This window comes from Mobula birostris, chromosome 13 (genome assembly GCF_030028105.1).
Source record: "Mobula birostris isolate sMobBir1 chromosome 13, sMobBir1.hap1, whole genome shotgun sequence".
NCBI classification, from domain to species: domain Eukaryota; kingdom Metazoa; phylum Chordata; class Chondrichthyes; order Myliobatiformes; family Myliobatidae; genus Mobula; species Mobula birostris.
The window spans coordinates 52,913,585-52,930,083 of record NC_092382.1 but is presented as its reverse complement, the minus strand read 5'-3'; the positions used below and the strand labels follow the sequence as shown (position 1 = coordinate 52,930,083).

The 16,499-nt window shown below is 44.9% G+C and overlaps 1 protein-coding gene across 1 annotated transcript; it reads right to left on the bottom strand.

Annotated features, from left to right (window-relative positions):
* Nucleotides 1–11,203: 11,203 nt before the first annotated feature.
* LOC140207935 (atypical chemokine receptor 3-like) lies at nucleotides 11,204–15,368 on the bottom strand. Its single transcript, XM_072276474.1, has 3 exons — nucleotides 15,365–15,368; nucleotides 14,023–14,915; nucleotides 11,204–11,305 (listed from the first exon to the last, which is right to left on the bottom strand). Exons 1-3 carry the CDS (start codon nucleotides 15,366–15,368, stop codon nucleotides 11,204–11,206), a joined length of 999 nt encoding a protein of 332 aa, XP_072132575.1.
* Between the last annotated feature and the right edge of the window lie 1,131 nt (nucleotides 15,369–16,499).

Genomic DNA, 16,499 nt, shown 5'->3' with positions numbered 1-16,499 from the left:
CCAATATCCACTCTTGCCTTTCTTACAGACTGTATCTCAAGAAACTTTTGTTAACTTCTTTAATTTTATTGGCTTCCATATTTTTTTTTCCTTCTTAATGACTTATTGGTTGCCTTCCGTTGGCATCAGAAAACCATCATGCTTCCCAGTAATTCTTGCTGTATTGCAAACCTGCTCTATGGCTATTATGTTGGCTTTGACTTCTCTTGTTCGCCACGGTTGTACCATCTTTCATAGAAACATAGAAACATAGAAAATAGGTGCAGGAGTAGGCCATTCGGCCCTTCGAACCTGCACCGCCATTTATTATGATCATGGCTGATCATCCAACTCAGAACCCCGCCCCAGCCTTCCCTCCCTACCCCCTGATCTCCGTAGCCACAAGGGCCATATCTAACTCCCTCTTAAATATAACCAATGAACTGGCCTCAACTGTTTCCTGTGACAGAGAACATCTCCTCTTTCGGAAGCATTTATCCTTTGTCTTCCAGATACCTTCCGGAAATTACAGCCTTTGATGCCGTGCTGTTCATTGCTGCCAGTGTGCTTTTCCAGGACAATGTTGGCCAGCTCCTCTCTCATGCCGCTTTCATTCCCTTTACTCCACTGCAATTCTGATGCATCCCAATTTAGCTCGTTTTTCTCAAATTTCAGGGTAAATTAGATCAGACTGTGATCAATTTCTCCAAAGCGTTCTTTGATCAATCTCTCCAATTAATTCTGGCTCATTACACAGTCCAGAATCGTTGATACCGCAGTAGGCTTAACTTCGAGCTACTCTTAAAAAAAAAAACATCACGTAGACATTGTTGAAATTCTCACTGTTGGAATCCAGCACCAACATGATTTTCCCAGTCTTGCTGAATATTTAAATCCCTCATGACGATTGTAATATTACCCTTTAGGCATGGAGTTCTATCCCCCGTTGTAATTTATATAGCACATCCCTACTCTTGACTGTGGGGTCTCTCTAAAAATCACATTAAGATCCTTACAGTTCGTTAGCTCTATCCACAATGATACAACGCCTTACGACCCTGTATCACCTCTTTCCAATGATACAGTTTCATTTTGAACCAACACAGCAACACGCCCCTTCCATATTCTTTCCTGGACATTTGCTGCAATGTATATCAGTCACATTAAGCTCCTAGCTATAATTTTCGTTCTATGATTCATTTGCTCTTTCCACAGCTTAAACACGTGTGCCAATATGTAGCTCTGCTAGAAGTTCTTCTACAATATCCAGTAAACAACACGCATTCAGATATAACACAATTAGTCCGGTATTCGCCCATTTCAATTTTGTCCACCTTTTTTATCTTGCATTCATCTTCTTGATAGCAATTTTGATCCATCATCAGTCTTTCCCTTCCAGCGGTCTCGTTACACATTGTCTCTGTTTCTCAAACAACTGCCGCATCTTCAGCATTATCACACCGGTTCCCTGCCCCATGCTAACTTAAGATAAACTGACCAGAAAAACTCGATCCAACCTGCCCGCTAGGACATTAGACCCCGGGTGTAACTTGTCGTACCTTCCCCAGAATCTCTCCCACAACCTCAAATACAATTTCATTTTGATCGTTAATGTGAATGAGAAAAACGGCAAAAAATCGCCCCCGTGTTCGAGGACTCCAGGGATAATCAACACTCTTCAAAGATCGTCTGTTTGGCGTCAATGGTCGCGTAACCAGGACCTGTGATATACCGCAGCTGCTCATAGGACCATCCTTACCTACTCCCACATCTGCACCTGACCCTGACCGGTGGGGTGGAGGGGGAGTAGTGGGCGAAGCAGGTGGACTAACCATACTCACGTGTGACCTGCAGGCTGGCGGAGGAAAGGGGCGATTTACATCTCTTTTATTTGGTTTATCCGCACAAAAGTAATTCCGGACATTGTTCAGTGGAGCAGTGCATAAAGAACCTGAAGTATGAAAGGAGGTCCAGCTTGTATCCAGTGGTGCAGATCATGGAACGCACGGGGTAATATAATAATATCGAGTCTACATCAATTACAGCTTTATAAGGCAGCTTCTTGTTCTGAACTCGCATACTGGTAATGACATAGGAAATATAATTGTTGAAATATTATGTATGCCTATAAGCACGCACTTAACATATTTAAACACTTAAACGTGTTGTGAAGATTGTTCCTAATAAATGTTCAGGTTTGCTTTGATTCAACCTGGCTGTGTACAACAACAAAGCGAATTATTGCACATCACAAATCAGATTAATTGCAGTCAGGAATGGTAGTAGTTAACCGGTTTCAGTTCAGCACATGCCGAATTATGGAATACGCCACATGTTTGCAAAAGATAAAATAAAACACACTATTGCTGAAGATCTTGGAATGATTTGTAAACATTGCTCCAAAAGAGAAAAGGAAGAGTTCATTGCAAATGCGGATGGATGTGAAACACAGTCTTGATGAATCTGTCCGAAGTCTCAGCCGATGACAATCAAACTCATCTCTCCGACCTGATGGAGAGCCACTACCTGGATTGGAACTGCAGAACAGCGGATACGAAGCAGACACAATGAGTGTCATGCTGGAACTTCAGAAAGATTACGGGCTCTTGCTTTCAATAAGCAGATTTTTCTACACTTTCAAAGTACGTCACTCGGCAGAACTATTCGACTAAAGATCTTACTAGCTCTTCTTTGAGTTAGTCCTGATGAAGTGTCGCGGCCCGAAGCGTCGACTGTACCTCTTCCCAGAGATGCTGCCTGGCCTGCTGCGTTCACCAGCAACTTTGATGTGTATTGCTTGAAGTTCCAGCATCTGCAGATTTCCTCGTGTTTGCGACCAAAGATAATGTCGAACTATCATTGATCCCATTGTCACGCGTTACGAAGGGAGAGTGCGACAACATTCGTAATATACTGAATTGTTAATGCCCGCTCACATGCAGCAAATAAAGCTGCTCAGTGCTCAGCAAGATACAAAACTGCGCAGTCAATACGATAATATTGGTATTATTGATGGGATTTCTAGCAAATAAACATCAAGATCATATGATGTTTCTTTTGCACAAGGATATTAGTAAACATTCAAGCTTCTGGGGAAGAAGGCTCGTTGTCTGTTCTTTTTATCATTACATCGGGTTGTGGTACAATCCGGGCAGACCAGAGAAAGCGAGTGTTTATGGAATATATGATCACATAGTACGGACAAAAGTAATTTGTTACACTTACAACGAAGACATTAGTGACTTCTACTTTAATTTAATACTGGTCACTGTTCATTTGATAAGGAACCTGAAGTTGCATAATCATATGCCGCTTGTATTCAGTTGCTAGACGGAACGGTGCCGACAGGAGAGTCTAATGATATCCTTCTACGGCACTGACTGTCCAATGGTTTATAGACCGTGAAGCAAGTATGCTTCTATGATGTTTTGTGTGACAAAGAAATATACAATTTTAAAGCAGACTCTGCCGGCCGTCCCTTCGCTCACGGAACCCCGGCCACCCGCAGCCCTCTGCGTAATCCGTCCCCTTGTGGGGAGGGGGGGGCTCTCTACCAGTCCGATCATCCGGAGGGTCCACACCCGCTGTTAACATCCGGGACATCTCAGTTCTCAGTTCTGCCTCCATCTCCTTCACCATCTCCTTTACCGTTGGGCTGGCCGCGGTCACTTCACCACAAGGGGCTTCTACCGTGGACTTTACCTGCTGACGGAGTGCTCCCGCGCCTCCGATACGTTCTCTTCCTTCCGCACCTCTCTGAGCAGCTCAACATATGAGGGAGGAGGGCGCGTTTTACGGGACTGTCGGAGACCCCAAGCAATCGTGTCCTGGGAATGGGCGCGCTTGGCTCTCCGATCCGTCCTTAACTTATCCACCTCAGCCGCCTGAATGACGCCCCGGCGACGCAAACAATTTAACTGCCGAAAAATGTAAACAGAAAGCTTCTTCCCATTTTCCTGGCGCATATTTTGAAACCCTCCATAAGTTCCAGTGGGCTCCCTGCCGTACCAAAAGCGCTCTCTAATGCGTGTAGATACAGCACTCAGCAAGTGTAGCAGAGGGTTGGCTTGTTTTCACGGCTCTCACTATATCAGCCGTCAACACCTTCAAACCTTCAACCAATCTGTGTTGCTTTTCGTCATCAGAGCACTGCCACTCATCTAACAACTGAGAGATCTGCTACACACACGTCTCATACTACTTTCCCCCTCGGGGGTGCACATAATTCCACGGAATATTCTTAGCCTCTGGCGGGAACCCTCTGCCTATGCACTGGACCACTTATTCGCCAGGGAAGTAAGGGCTGATGCCAAATCAGAAGCGATACTCTTCACTGGAGGACGTGGACTAATTAAATTTTCCAAATCCGACCACTCTTTCCCCTCATTCCTCAGGTATGAGAGAACCCTGCCTCTGAAATCACCGGCCCAGCAACGGGCAACTCAGACTGTGACCCAGACTACTCGGCTTCCGTCTTCTTCTCGTAGAGCATAGAACATATAACAGTACAACACAGTGCAAGCGCTACGGCTCACAATGTTGTGCCAACCCTTAAACCCTGCCTCCCATTTAACCCCCAACACAATTTCCTCCATATACCTGTCCAGTAGTCTAATAAATTTCACTAGTGTATCTGCTTCCAAAACTGACTCAAGCAGTGCTTCCACGCACCAACCAGTCTCTCAGTCAAAACCCTTCCTCTGATATCCCCCTTGAACTTCCCACCCGTTACCTTAAAGCCATGTCTTCTTGTATTGAGCAGTGGTGCCCTGGGGAAGAGGCGCTGACTATCCACCCTATCTTTTCCTCTTATTATCTTGTACACCTCTATCATGTCTCCTCTCATCCTCCTTCTCACCAAAGACTGAAGCCCTAGCTCCCTTAATCTCTGATCATAATGCATACGCTCTAAAGCAGGCAGGAACCTGGTAAATCTCCTCTGTACCATTTCCAATGCGCCCGCATCCTTCCACTAGTGAGGTGACCAAAACTAGACACAGTACTCCAAGTGTGGCCTAAACAGAGTTTGATAGAGCTCCTCCATTACCTCGCGACTCTTAAACTCTATAATTCGACTTATGAAGCCTAACACCCCATATCCTCTTTTAACTACCCTATCTACCTGTGAGGCAACTTTCAGTGATCTGCAGAAATATACCCCCAGATCCCTCTGCTCCTCCACACTACCAAGTATCCTGCCATTTATTTTGTACTCTGCCTTGGAATTTGTCCTTCCAAAGTGTTCCACCTCACACTTTTCCGGGTTGAACTCCATCTGCCACTTCTCATCTCACTTCAGCATCCTATCAATGTCTCTCTGCAATCTTCTACAATCCTCTACACTATCTACAACACAAGCAACCTTTGTGTAGTCTGAAAGCTTGCTAACCCACCCTTCTACCCCAACATCCAGGTCGTTAATAAAAATCACGAAAGGTAGAGGTCCAAGAACAGATCCTTCTGGGACACCACTTGTCACAACCCTTCAATCCGAAAGTACTCGCTCCACCCCGACCCTCTGCTTTCTGCAGGAAGCCAATTCTGAATCCACCTGAGCAAGCTTCACTAGATACCATGCCTTCTGACTTTCTGAATAAGCCTACCGAGTGGAACCGTGTCAAGTGCCTTACTAAGATCCACATAGATCACATCCACTGAACTATCGTCATCTATATGCCTGGTCACCTCCTCAAAAAACTCTATCAGGCTTGTTAGACACGATCTGCCCTTCACAAAGCCATGCTGACTGTTCCTGATCAGACAATACTTCTCCAAATGTCCATAGATCCTATCTCTAAGAATCTTTTCCAACAGCTTTCTCACCACAGACGAAAGGCTCGCTGGTCTATAGTTACCCGGGCTATCCCTACTACCTTTTTTTGTACAAATTGACAACATTTGCCCCCCTCCAATCCTCCGGTCCCATTCCCGTGGACAACGAGGACAAAAAGATCCTAGCCAAATGCTCAGCCATCTCTTCCCTCGCCTCGTGCAGAAGCCTGGGGAACTTTCCAAAAGTCCCCGGGGACTTATTCGTTCCAATGTATTTTAACAAGTACAAAACCTCCTCTTCCTTAATATCAACACGTTCCAGAACATCAAACTCACTCATATTGTCCTCATCGTCATCTAGTTCTGTCTCATTTGTGAATACCGAAGAGAAGTGTTCATTGAGGACCTCGCTCACTTCCACAGCCTCCAGGCACATCTTCCCACCTTTATCTCTAATCGGCCCTACATTCTCTCCTGTCTTCCTTTTGTTCACCACATAATTGAAGAATGCCTTGGGCTTTTCCTTTACCCTGCTCGCTAAGGCCTTCTCATGCCCCCTTGTTGCTCTTCTCAGCCCCTTCTTAAGCTCCTTTCTTGCTTCCCTATATTCCTCAATAGACCCATCTGATCCTTGCTTCCTAAACCTCGTGTATGCTGATTTCTTCAACCTGACTAGATTTTTTTTTTTACCTCACTTGTCACTAATAGTTCCTTCACCCTACCATTCTTTATCTTCCTCACCGGGACAAATTTATCCCTAACATCCTGCAAGAACTCCGTAAACATCGACCAGATGTCCATAATATATTTCCCTGCAAAAACGTCATCCGAATTCACACCCGCAAGATTTCGCCTTATAGCCTCATAATTTGCCCAATTAAAAACTTTCCTGTTCTCTCTGATTCTATCCTTTTCCATGATAATGCTAAAGGCCGGAGAGCGGTGGTCACTGTCCCCCAGATGCTCACCCACTGAGGGGACTGTGATCTAACCCGGTTCGTTCTCCCTAACAGTATGGACTGGCCATGGCCCCGCCTCACGTGTGGCACCGATAGACACTGGCTGTCCCACCGCTGTTACGTCAGGGCTAGTCTGAAATAAAACGAGGTCTGAGTCCGCCATTTTATCAAACCTTCCCGCTACGATACAACTTTGCCAACAGCTTTACCCATACTCAAAAATCGAATTAACAAATCACCCGGGGTACGAATATCCACCCCACTTAACACGGACGCATCAATTACCGGCAACCCCATGGAGGGACGCCACTGCTCCATCCCAGCAACATCCATACCAGCACAGATTTAAACAGGGCGATCACGCAGCATCCAACGAAATCAATCTAGTACCTTCAGGCTTGCCCAGCTCGTGTTCGTCTAGGGGAATCCGCCTTTGGCCCCGCTGATCTGGGAAATCACGTTTGTGTGGACGCTACGTAATGTACCACTCTTTAACAAACCCACAGCGCAAACTATCGGACAGTAGACTATATGCATTAAAAGATTGAACATTATGAAACTTAATCTGAATATAGGGTTAGGAAGGAAAATTTAAAAAGGCCCAATTCTGGGAAAAGTCAAAAGTGCACGTTGGAGCTCACTCAGTCGTCATTCTTCCACCATCAATCTTCTCCAAGCGTCGTCGATCTTCGAACCCTTAGAGCTCAGTCCACTCCGTCCCGTGGTCTACCAGTTCTCTCCACACACGTCTTTCCTCTTTAGCTCTCCTCGACAAAAGACCTTGAAGAACATCGTTCCAGATTCACAAGACAGAGCAACAATCTCTGATTAGCTAACATGCATAATCACAGTCCTGTTATCTCCAGCCATAACACAAATATTGCTGCTACAGAGACACCGTTACCTCAGCAGTGAACATTACAGAGAAGGCATTACATTAACTTTAGCAGGGAAACATTATAAAGAAGCCATTACTTTAGCAGTGAATCGTTACAGCGTGTTTCATATATAACTGTTCTAACCTTTAACACGTGTCCAAAACCTCCTTCGTTTGAAAACACCTCGGCGTCAAATCAGAAAACAATAATTAACGAATTTGAACATAACTGAGAAACATTTATCCTTTTCGGAAAACTAACAAATATTGCCATCACATATTTCAGGGTGGAGTCGCTAACGACACGGATATAGTATCTACACTGTTAAACGTGGTAGTAACGGAATACTATCATTGGCATGTTACTGGCAGCGGAATAAAGAATGACCACTTCCTCTGAGAAAGTGATACACCCTGGATAGAAGCCGGTGTTCGGATTTCTGTCTATAATGTTCTTTCTTCTAACACTTCTATAGTTACTGTATCCTTCCCAGACTACGCTGGGGAGGAGAGGGATGAATGGTTGTAGACTGTGGAGGAATTTGTCCAGACTTCACAAATATGCACATGTGTAACAAAACTTGTTCCCTGTTTCTAATCCCCTTGCAGTAAATGCCATTCAGTAATAATGTGATCCCAATACGGTCTGGATTTACTGGTTCAGCTCGCTGGTGTCCTGTCGCCATGTCCTCTATTCTGTTCCCATTCTCTTACCGTCTTATCACCTGGCATCTGTAACATTGGTTAGCATATTTCAACACCTGACGCTTACAAATCGGTGCATCTATATCGTCGTTGTTGTTATCCTTCGAGTCGAGGATGATGGTCTTCGTTCTGAAGAAGTGGCCCACAGAGCGAAGATGCCTGTGTGTGTATTTGTTTAACGTGTACTTGATGTTGCACTCCAAGAAGCACACGATACTTCACAAATCGACTAACTGATTCCTATGGCATGGAAACCATGACGATTGGAGCTGATGGACTTTTTTGCAGCCTTCATCCGCCTTCAGAGCCGTTGAGTTTGAAGTAACTCCGTCCGCCTGTTCCACCGTTGAGGTCTTGGTTGGATTGTTCTTTGTCATAGGTGACCCTACCAGGAGCACAGTTCAGACGGCAGCGCTCTCGGGATCTCAGGATCACACAAGCTTCTCCACGGTGACAAGGTGACCATCCACGGAGAAAGCATATATGTATGTCCTTCCGGAATCCGAACACTATCAGATTTAATACTAGAGCCAGGTAAAAAGCGTAGAGAAACAGAATACGTTCCAGATATATAAAAACAAATTGCGTCAACGTGCCATAAAGAGATAAAGCACTTCCGGAACTCAAAATCAGTCAAAAATCTAGTATCATGAAGGGCATTAAAATAATTTATGTTTTCCCGATTGCAAAACATGTGAATAGATGAAGTAAATTCAAGAAATAAAACATGAATTAGGGTAGACTTCAGAGCCGGACGAAGTGTCGAATACGCCGGAGAAACTTCATCATGTCTAAACATCTGTAAATATTTCAGCTCAGGGACACTCAGGTTTATCGTGCATCACAGTTTACTAAACCTCCTCAACAGAATGGAAACCCACTGAGAGAGCCAGACGGCCTACTGATAAATGTCCCACTGTAGACATAAGATTCAATCAAACAAACACTGGTCTAACAGCGAATTAAAACTACAAATAGAAAACTGTGACGATTTAGAAATGTTTATTCATTTAAATGAATGCCTGCTCGGACAATGCAGCTGAAATGGCGAAAACGTTCTGGCCGAAAATATATATATTTTTATGTACTCTATCTCTTCATAGTCATTAGTAACCTCAAAATGATGTTATACGCTGATGGAAAGCAGCTTCATGATTATAACTCAAAGAAAACTAATTTAGCATCGATTGGGAGAAATGGGCAGTCGAGGTATCGGCCCGAGTTCCTGAACGAGGTCCAGGAAGCAAGTGCTGGTGATGCGGAGGTGTGGAGCACGTGGGAATTTGATCAAAATCGGAATAAGAATCGGGTTTAATATTACTGTCATCTGTCGTGAAATTTTGTTAATTTGCAATGTAATAATATAGAAAGGAATTAGAAAATCAATCAATTATAAATGTATTAAATATATATATTTTTAAAATTTTATTTATTTATAAATAAACACACACACACACACATAGATTTAGATATATAGCTACAGATATAGAGCTAGGGCTTTACTCTTTGGAGAGAAGGAGGATGAGAGGAGACATGATAGAGGTGTACAAGATAATAAGAGGAATAGATAGAGTGGATAGCCAGCGCCTCTTCCCCAGGGCACCGCTGATCAATACAAGAGGGCATGGCTTTAAGTTAAGGGGTGGGAAGTTCAAGGGGGATATTAGAGGAAGGTTTTTTACTCAGAGAGTGGTTGGTGCGTGCAATGCACTGCCTTAGTCAGTGGTGGAGGCAGATACACTGGTGAAGTTTAAGAGACTACTAGACAGGGATATGGAGGAATTTAAGGTGGAGGCTTGTATGGGAGGCAGGGTTTGAGGGTCGGCACAACATTGTGGGCCGGAGGGCCTGTACTGTGCTGTACTATTCTATGTTCTATGTTCTATACAGTAAAATTAAAATAATGCCAAAACAGAAATAATGAAAGTGTGGTAGATTTTAATTGGTTGAATGTCCATTGCCAAATCCTATTTCAAAGCGAAAGAAACTGCTCCTGGATCGCTGCAGGTGTACTTTAAGCTCTGTACATCCTTCCTGACGATAGCAATGAGAAGCGGACATGTCCTGGGTGATGGGGGGCGGGTGGTCCTCAATGACTGTCGGCGCCTTTCTTAGTTGTCCTTCTTTGAAGATGTCTGGGACACTACGGGAGGCAGTAGCCAAGATGGAGCTGCCACATTTTGCAATTTTTTCTGTAGCTTCCTTTGATCCTGCACAATAGTCCCCCAGCCCCATACCAGACAATGAAGCAACCTGTCACGATGCTAACCATTGTACATCTGTAGAAGATTTCGATTGTTTTAGGTGACAAACCAATCCTCAAACTCCCGAAAGAAACACAGCCGATGTCTTGCCTTTTTATAACTGCATCGATGTGATGGGTCAGTTCCCTGGGTGAGTTTAGTGGCAGTGGAGAACTGGGATAAGCACAAATCCCTGACGCGCGCCAGTGTTGATGATCACCGCAGAGGAGACATCGTTACCATACCGCACAGAATGTATATTACTGGTTAGGAAATCGAGGATCGCATTGCAGAGGAAGGTACGGGGCCCAGGTTCCGTAATTTAGCATTCAGGACTGCAAGAATGATAATGTGCTAGTCAACGAACAGTATCGAGACATAGATGATTGTATTGTCCAGGTGATCAAAACCGCGTGAAGACCGTCTGCCATAGACCTATTGTGACGATAGCCAAATTGCAGTGGGTCCAGTTCCTTGCTGAGGCATGATTTAATTCTGGTTACGACGAACCTCACCTCCCCAAAGCATTTTATCACCGTAGATGTGAGTGCTATGGACAATAATCAGTAAGGCAGCTCACACTACTCTCCTTCGTCACTGACATCATTCTTGCCCTTCTGATGCGGGTGGAAATTTAGACCATACCGATGAGAGTGTGGAAATATTCTTCAATACAACCGGCAGCTAGTAGGCACAGGCTTACAACGCCTTATAATGCTCTTGATCTGGTCTGGAGCCTTGCGAGGGTTGAAAGTCAGCTTGATATTGACCTTCCAGAAAAAGATCACAGCGTCACGGGCAAAAAGTGCATCTTCGCAGATGTAGCTATTTTCTCTTTTTCAGTGCCGGCATAACAGGCGTTGAGATCGTCTGGTAGTGAAGCATTGGTGTCATTCATACTATTGGGTTCGCTTCGTGTAAAGCAATGTCCTGAAAACCCCACCAGAGTTCTGGTGCATTCGATGTCGCCTCAAACCCCTCTCGGAGTTGTTTCTTCACTCTTGAAATAGTTCTCCGCAAGTGACGCCTGGTTTTATCGTACAGGAATGGGTCACAAGACTTCAGTGCCACAGATCGCCATCAGCAGACAGCGAATCTCGTGGTCCATACAGGTCTTTTGGTCTGGGAATGTACAATAGGTCCTCGTAGGCATACACTCATCCACATATGTTTAAATGACGAAGGTGATAACAGCGGAGTACTCATTCAGATTCGAAGATGAATCCCTGAATACAGTTGAGTCCACAGATTCAAACCAGCCCTGTGAGCGATTCTCTGCTTTCCTTGTCCATCTCTTCCTGGCTCTCACTGCTGATGCAGCGGTCGTAAGTCTCTGCCTAAACTCATTAAGTAGGGATACAGCCGGCTGACCAAACTTTCCTAGTGTGGACGTAAACTAGCACGGTAAGCTTTCTTCATCTCAGTGTACCAGTGTGTTGTTCACACTGGTACTACACGTGATTGTTGATCATAACTTTTATGTGACCTTGTCAAACTGGCCTGGTTAAAATCCCCCAATAAGATGCCGATTCAAGTTAGACTGGCGATTAGGCGGGTGAGAAGGTGGCTGGTGAGTAGGAATAATGGACGAATCCACGATCTGATAGGTAGAAATGGCAAAGGCACGAAGTAGATGAAATCTGATTGGAGTACATGGTGGACCATGGAATGAAGAGAAACAAATGGAGGGGTTACTGGCCCTGACGAGTGCTTGGATGACGACCGATACGAGAGTGTGGCTGGAAAGTGACTGTTTTATTTTTTTATGGGGAGAACAGTTCATTATCCACTGCCCCATCCCCACCTCCCCAGATTACATCTCTCCCTACTCTCTCCATCTGTATATGGACAGGAAAGTTTAGGAGGAATATGTACCATACGCCGGCCAATGTGACCAGCAGATGGGCATCTTGGTCAGCTTCTAATAGCTGGGCCGATAAACTATATAATCTCTCCGGGATTACGTCATACCTCCCACCACGTGCTCCAACATTCCTGGCCTGGATGCAGTCACTAAAGAAGAGAAACAATTTTAACGTTTTGCTGCCCATTGTGGAGCTGGAACCCACAAGCCTGAGGTGAAATGTCTGCTCTAAAAATCCTCTGCTTATTGTGAATCTTGAGTCCATACGTGACTGGGGTTACACTGAAGCGATTTTCTCGAGTGCTAAATATCCCAAATAATCTATTAACCCAGCAACCAATAACAGAAAATCTGCAGATTAATGAAAATCAACCGATCACCTCCTACCCTGTATTTCTTCCTCTCCTCACCCCACCTTCCTACTCTAACTTCTCATATTTTTTCCCAAGTCCCGACTTGCTGACTTCATTTTGTGTCCATTATCAGTAGGTAATGTATTACTCCCCATAAATTGTCTGGCCTTCATCTAAACTCTGATCCAATTCACATTCTGTCTCACTGTGATAGACCGTTCAGGGATTTGCAGTTCGCCATCGCTTTTCAGTATTTATTTACTGATCAATGTTCCTCGATTATGGAACTGATCTTCAGTAGTCGAACAACCTCATCAGTAGCACAAACAAATAATTTGTACAACGTGCCCAACTGCCATTTTGCGTTCACAGTCCCTCATCCTGTCATAGTTTTAATCCGTCGATCTCACTGCATTCTGATGGGAAATGTATCAGCGAGACATTTGGGGTCCCGGAAGATTGACTGTGGGAAGAGGGGAAGAGAGAGATTGTTGTTTCCCCTCAGCTCACTATGTGTTTGCCTGCGTCTGTGTTGGTTGCCTCATTGACTAAATCCCCCGGAGGATTTAACCACCGTACTGCTCTTTGACCTAAAGTCTCCTCCTGTTTGTTACCCACACATCTGAGAATATCGCCATACCCGCTTCCTGATAAAATTCGCTATATCTGTCTCTCTCCTGCTCTCACTCGCCTGCTGTCTCTCACTTCGGCTCTCTGTTGCGCTCCCTCCTGGCGCTCAATCACCGCTCAATTACTGACAGCAGTTAAAAGGTATGTACTTTTACGGTATCTTGCTAGATGTTGTGAGGCTATGCACCCTCCCGCTCTGGCAGCGGCTGTAGTAAATATCTGCATTGTTACGGCACGGCGCTAGGTGTTCTAAAGCTCAGTTAAACTTCTCTAGCTGTAAGACAGCTGAAGGTGGCAGAGGGAATGAGGACCTACCGTTAGGGAAGGAGGAAAAAAAGAGCGTGTCGGTAAAGACGGGTCACGACGGGAGCGGGAGTGTTTGATACAGACGAAGTTACACTCGGGGATCAGGCTATGTTGTCAAAACCGAGAAGCAGGGGTAACAGGCTCACCTGAACTTTCAATTTATTAAGAGAGGGAGGATTTGTGCAAAGCTAAATTCTGTGGAAAAGAGTAAACAGGGGCCGACACCATTCATCAGGACTCTGAGTTTATGTGTGTTGTTTTTGTAATTCGAGGATCTGAAGATTTTCTCATGTTTGCGTTATATCTCTGTTCATCACGTGGTTTGTTTTCTAACTCTGTTCAGAAAAATCAGATCCAATGGGTATTTCACAGCATTCTTTAGCTCCTCTCGGAATTTGCTCTGAGTCAGTCCGTAAATACAGGTGTTGGTGCAGGAACTGAGAACCTGCAGCATCGCTGAAACCTCATCTGCGATGTAACGGCGATCCGTGACAGAATAAACAAAACTCAGTGAAATCCGCTGACAGATATAAAATACCACCTGTGTTAAACACAACAATATGAAACTACCGGATACACTGAAGAGCAAAATTATGGATTTGCGACGGTTCTCCATCTCCCGGTCCTTATCGTTCTCTCCACTCTTTTGTCTCCGGAGCTCCTTACGGGCTCGACTGGCCGCTAGAATTCGCCTGGCAGTCAGTATATTGAACAGTAAAATCAGAAAGAATGGGGCACAAGGGGTTAAAATGCGGTGAAACAATTCAAATGCGGCCCATGCGGGAGAGTTTTCGAAACTCGATGTAAGACCGCAATACCAGGGAACATTATCAATCGGTACCATAGGCTCGTATGTAAACCCCCACGGGACACTCTCCAAACAGGTCAATACGCTCACTGTTCCGATAACCACAGTCGCCGTTCCCTCGGTGCAATATTTTGTTTTCAGCTTCTCGTAGCAAATAGAAACGAATCGATCGACGGTGAAAGCAACAGTCAGCCAGGCAGAGGACGCAGTGCTCGCGAAAACCAGCCATCCACTGAGACTGCACACAGGAGTGATGAAAAGGAATGATCGGGGAAAATAAAACGATGCGGTCCACCTCAGCAGCGGATCCGAGATAACGACCAGGAGATCGGCCGCTGCCATTCCCACCAGGTAATGAGTGACACATTTGGAGAGACCACACTTTCCCCGGGACAGAATCACGATCGCCACCAAGTTCGCTGGATGAGAGAGAGGGAACAGCAAGTTGAGAAAAATAACTCCTCAGATTTGCCAAATTGTTACTACCAAAAGATAGTTTTAGAGTTCGTCTACTATCCTTTTATTTCAGCCTTTGGAATTCCCGGTAGGCCGCAGTGTCAACTGCCGTTGGTGGAAATTGAAGGTTAATTGTGATATTGTGATCGCTCCTGTCGCTGGTTTCCACTGTCACATGTCCAGTCCCGGTGTCCTGCATTTCAGGGATAGAATGGAAACACCGGGATTGTGTATTCTGGGATCCGGATCGAAAACAAACTACGGCAGTAATTTAGCGAATCGGCCAACATTTGTGGATTTGAACGGGTTAGGCAGCGTTCTTCCAGCTGTTTGTGTTCAACAATGTGATGTTCAGGTTTCTGTGCTTTTGGTCTTATAGCTGCTGCCCTGTATTTGGGAATATTGGGTTTACACATCCCGCTGAGATTAAACGAATTGATTGTCTGCAGTTGTATTTGAACGGATGTTGAGTTAGGTGTAACAATAAAACTATCTTTTGGTAGTAACAATTTGGCAAATCTGAGGAGTTATTTTTCTCAACTTGCTGTTCCCTCTCTCTCTTCCAGCGAACTTGATGGCGATTGTGATTCTGTCCCGGGGAAAGTGTGGTCTCTCCAAATGTGTCACTCGTTACCTGGTGGGAACGGCAGCGGCCGATCTACTGGTCGTTATCTCGGATCCGCTGCTGAGGTGGACCGCATCGTTTTATTTCCCCCGATCATTCCTTTTCATCACTCCTGTGTGCAGTCTCAGTGGATGGCTGGTTTTCGCGAGCACTGCGTCCTCTGCCTGGCTGACTGTTGCTTTCACCGTCGATCGATTCATTTCTATTTGCTACGACAAGCTGAAAACAAAATATTGCACCGAGGGAACGGCGACTGTGGTTATCGGGACAGTGAGTGTATTGACCTGTTTGGAGAGTGTCCCGTGGGGGTTTACATACGAGCCTATGGTACCAATTGATAATGTTCCCTGGTATTGCGGTCTTACATCGAGTTTCGAAAACTCTCCCGCATGGGCCGCATTTGAATTGTTTCACCGCATTTTAACCCCTTATGCCCCATTCTTTCTGATTTTACTGTTCAATATACTGACTGTCAGGCGAATTCTAGCGGCCAGTCGAGCCCGTAAGGAGCTTCGGAGACAAAAGAGTGGAGAGAACGATAAGGACCGGGAGATGGAGAACCGTCGCAAATCCATAATTTTGCTCTTCAGTGTATCCGGTAGTTTCATATTGTTGTGTTTAACACAGGTGGTATTTTATATCTGTCAGCGGATTTCACTGAGTTTTGTTTATTCTGTCACCGATCCCCGTTACATCGCAGATGAGGTTTCAGCGATGCTGCAGGTTCTCAGTTCCTGCACCAACACTTGTATTTACGGACTGACTCAGAGCAAATTCCGAGAGGAACTAAAGAATGCGGTGAAATACCCATTGGATCTGATTTTTCTGAACAGAGTTAGAAAACAAACCACGTGATGAACAGAGATATAACACAAACATGAGAAAATCTTCAGATCCTCGAATTACAAAAACAACACACATA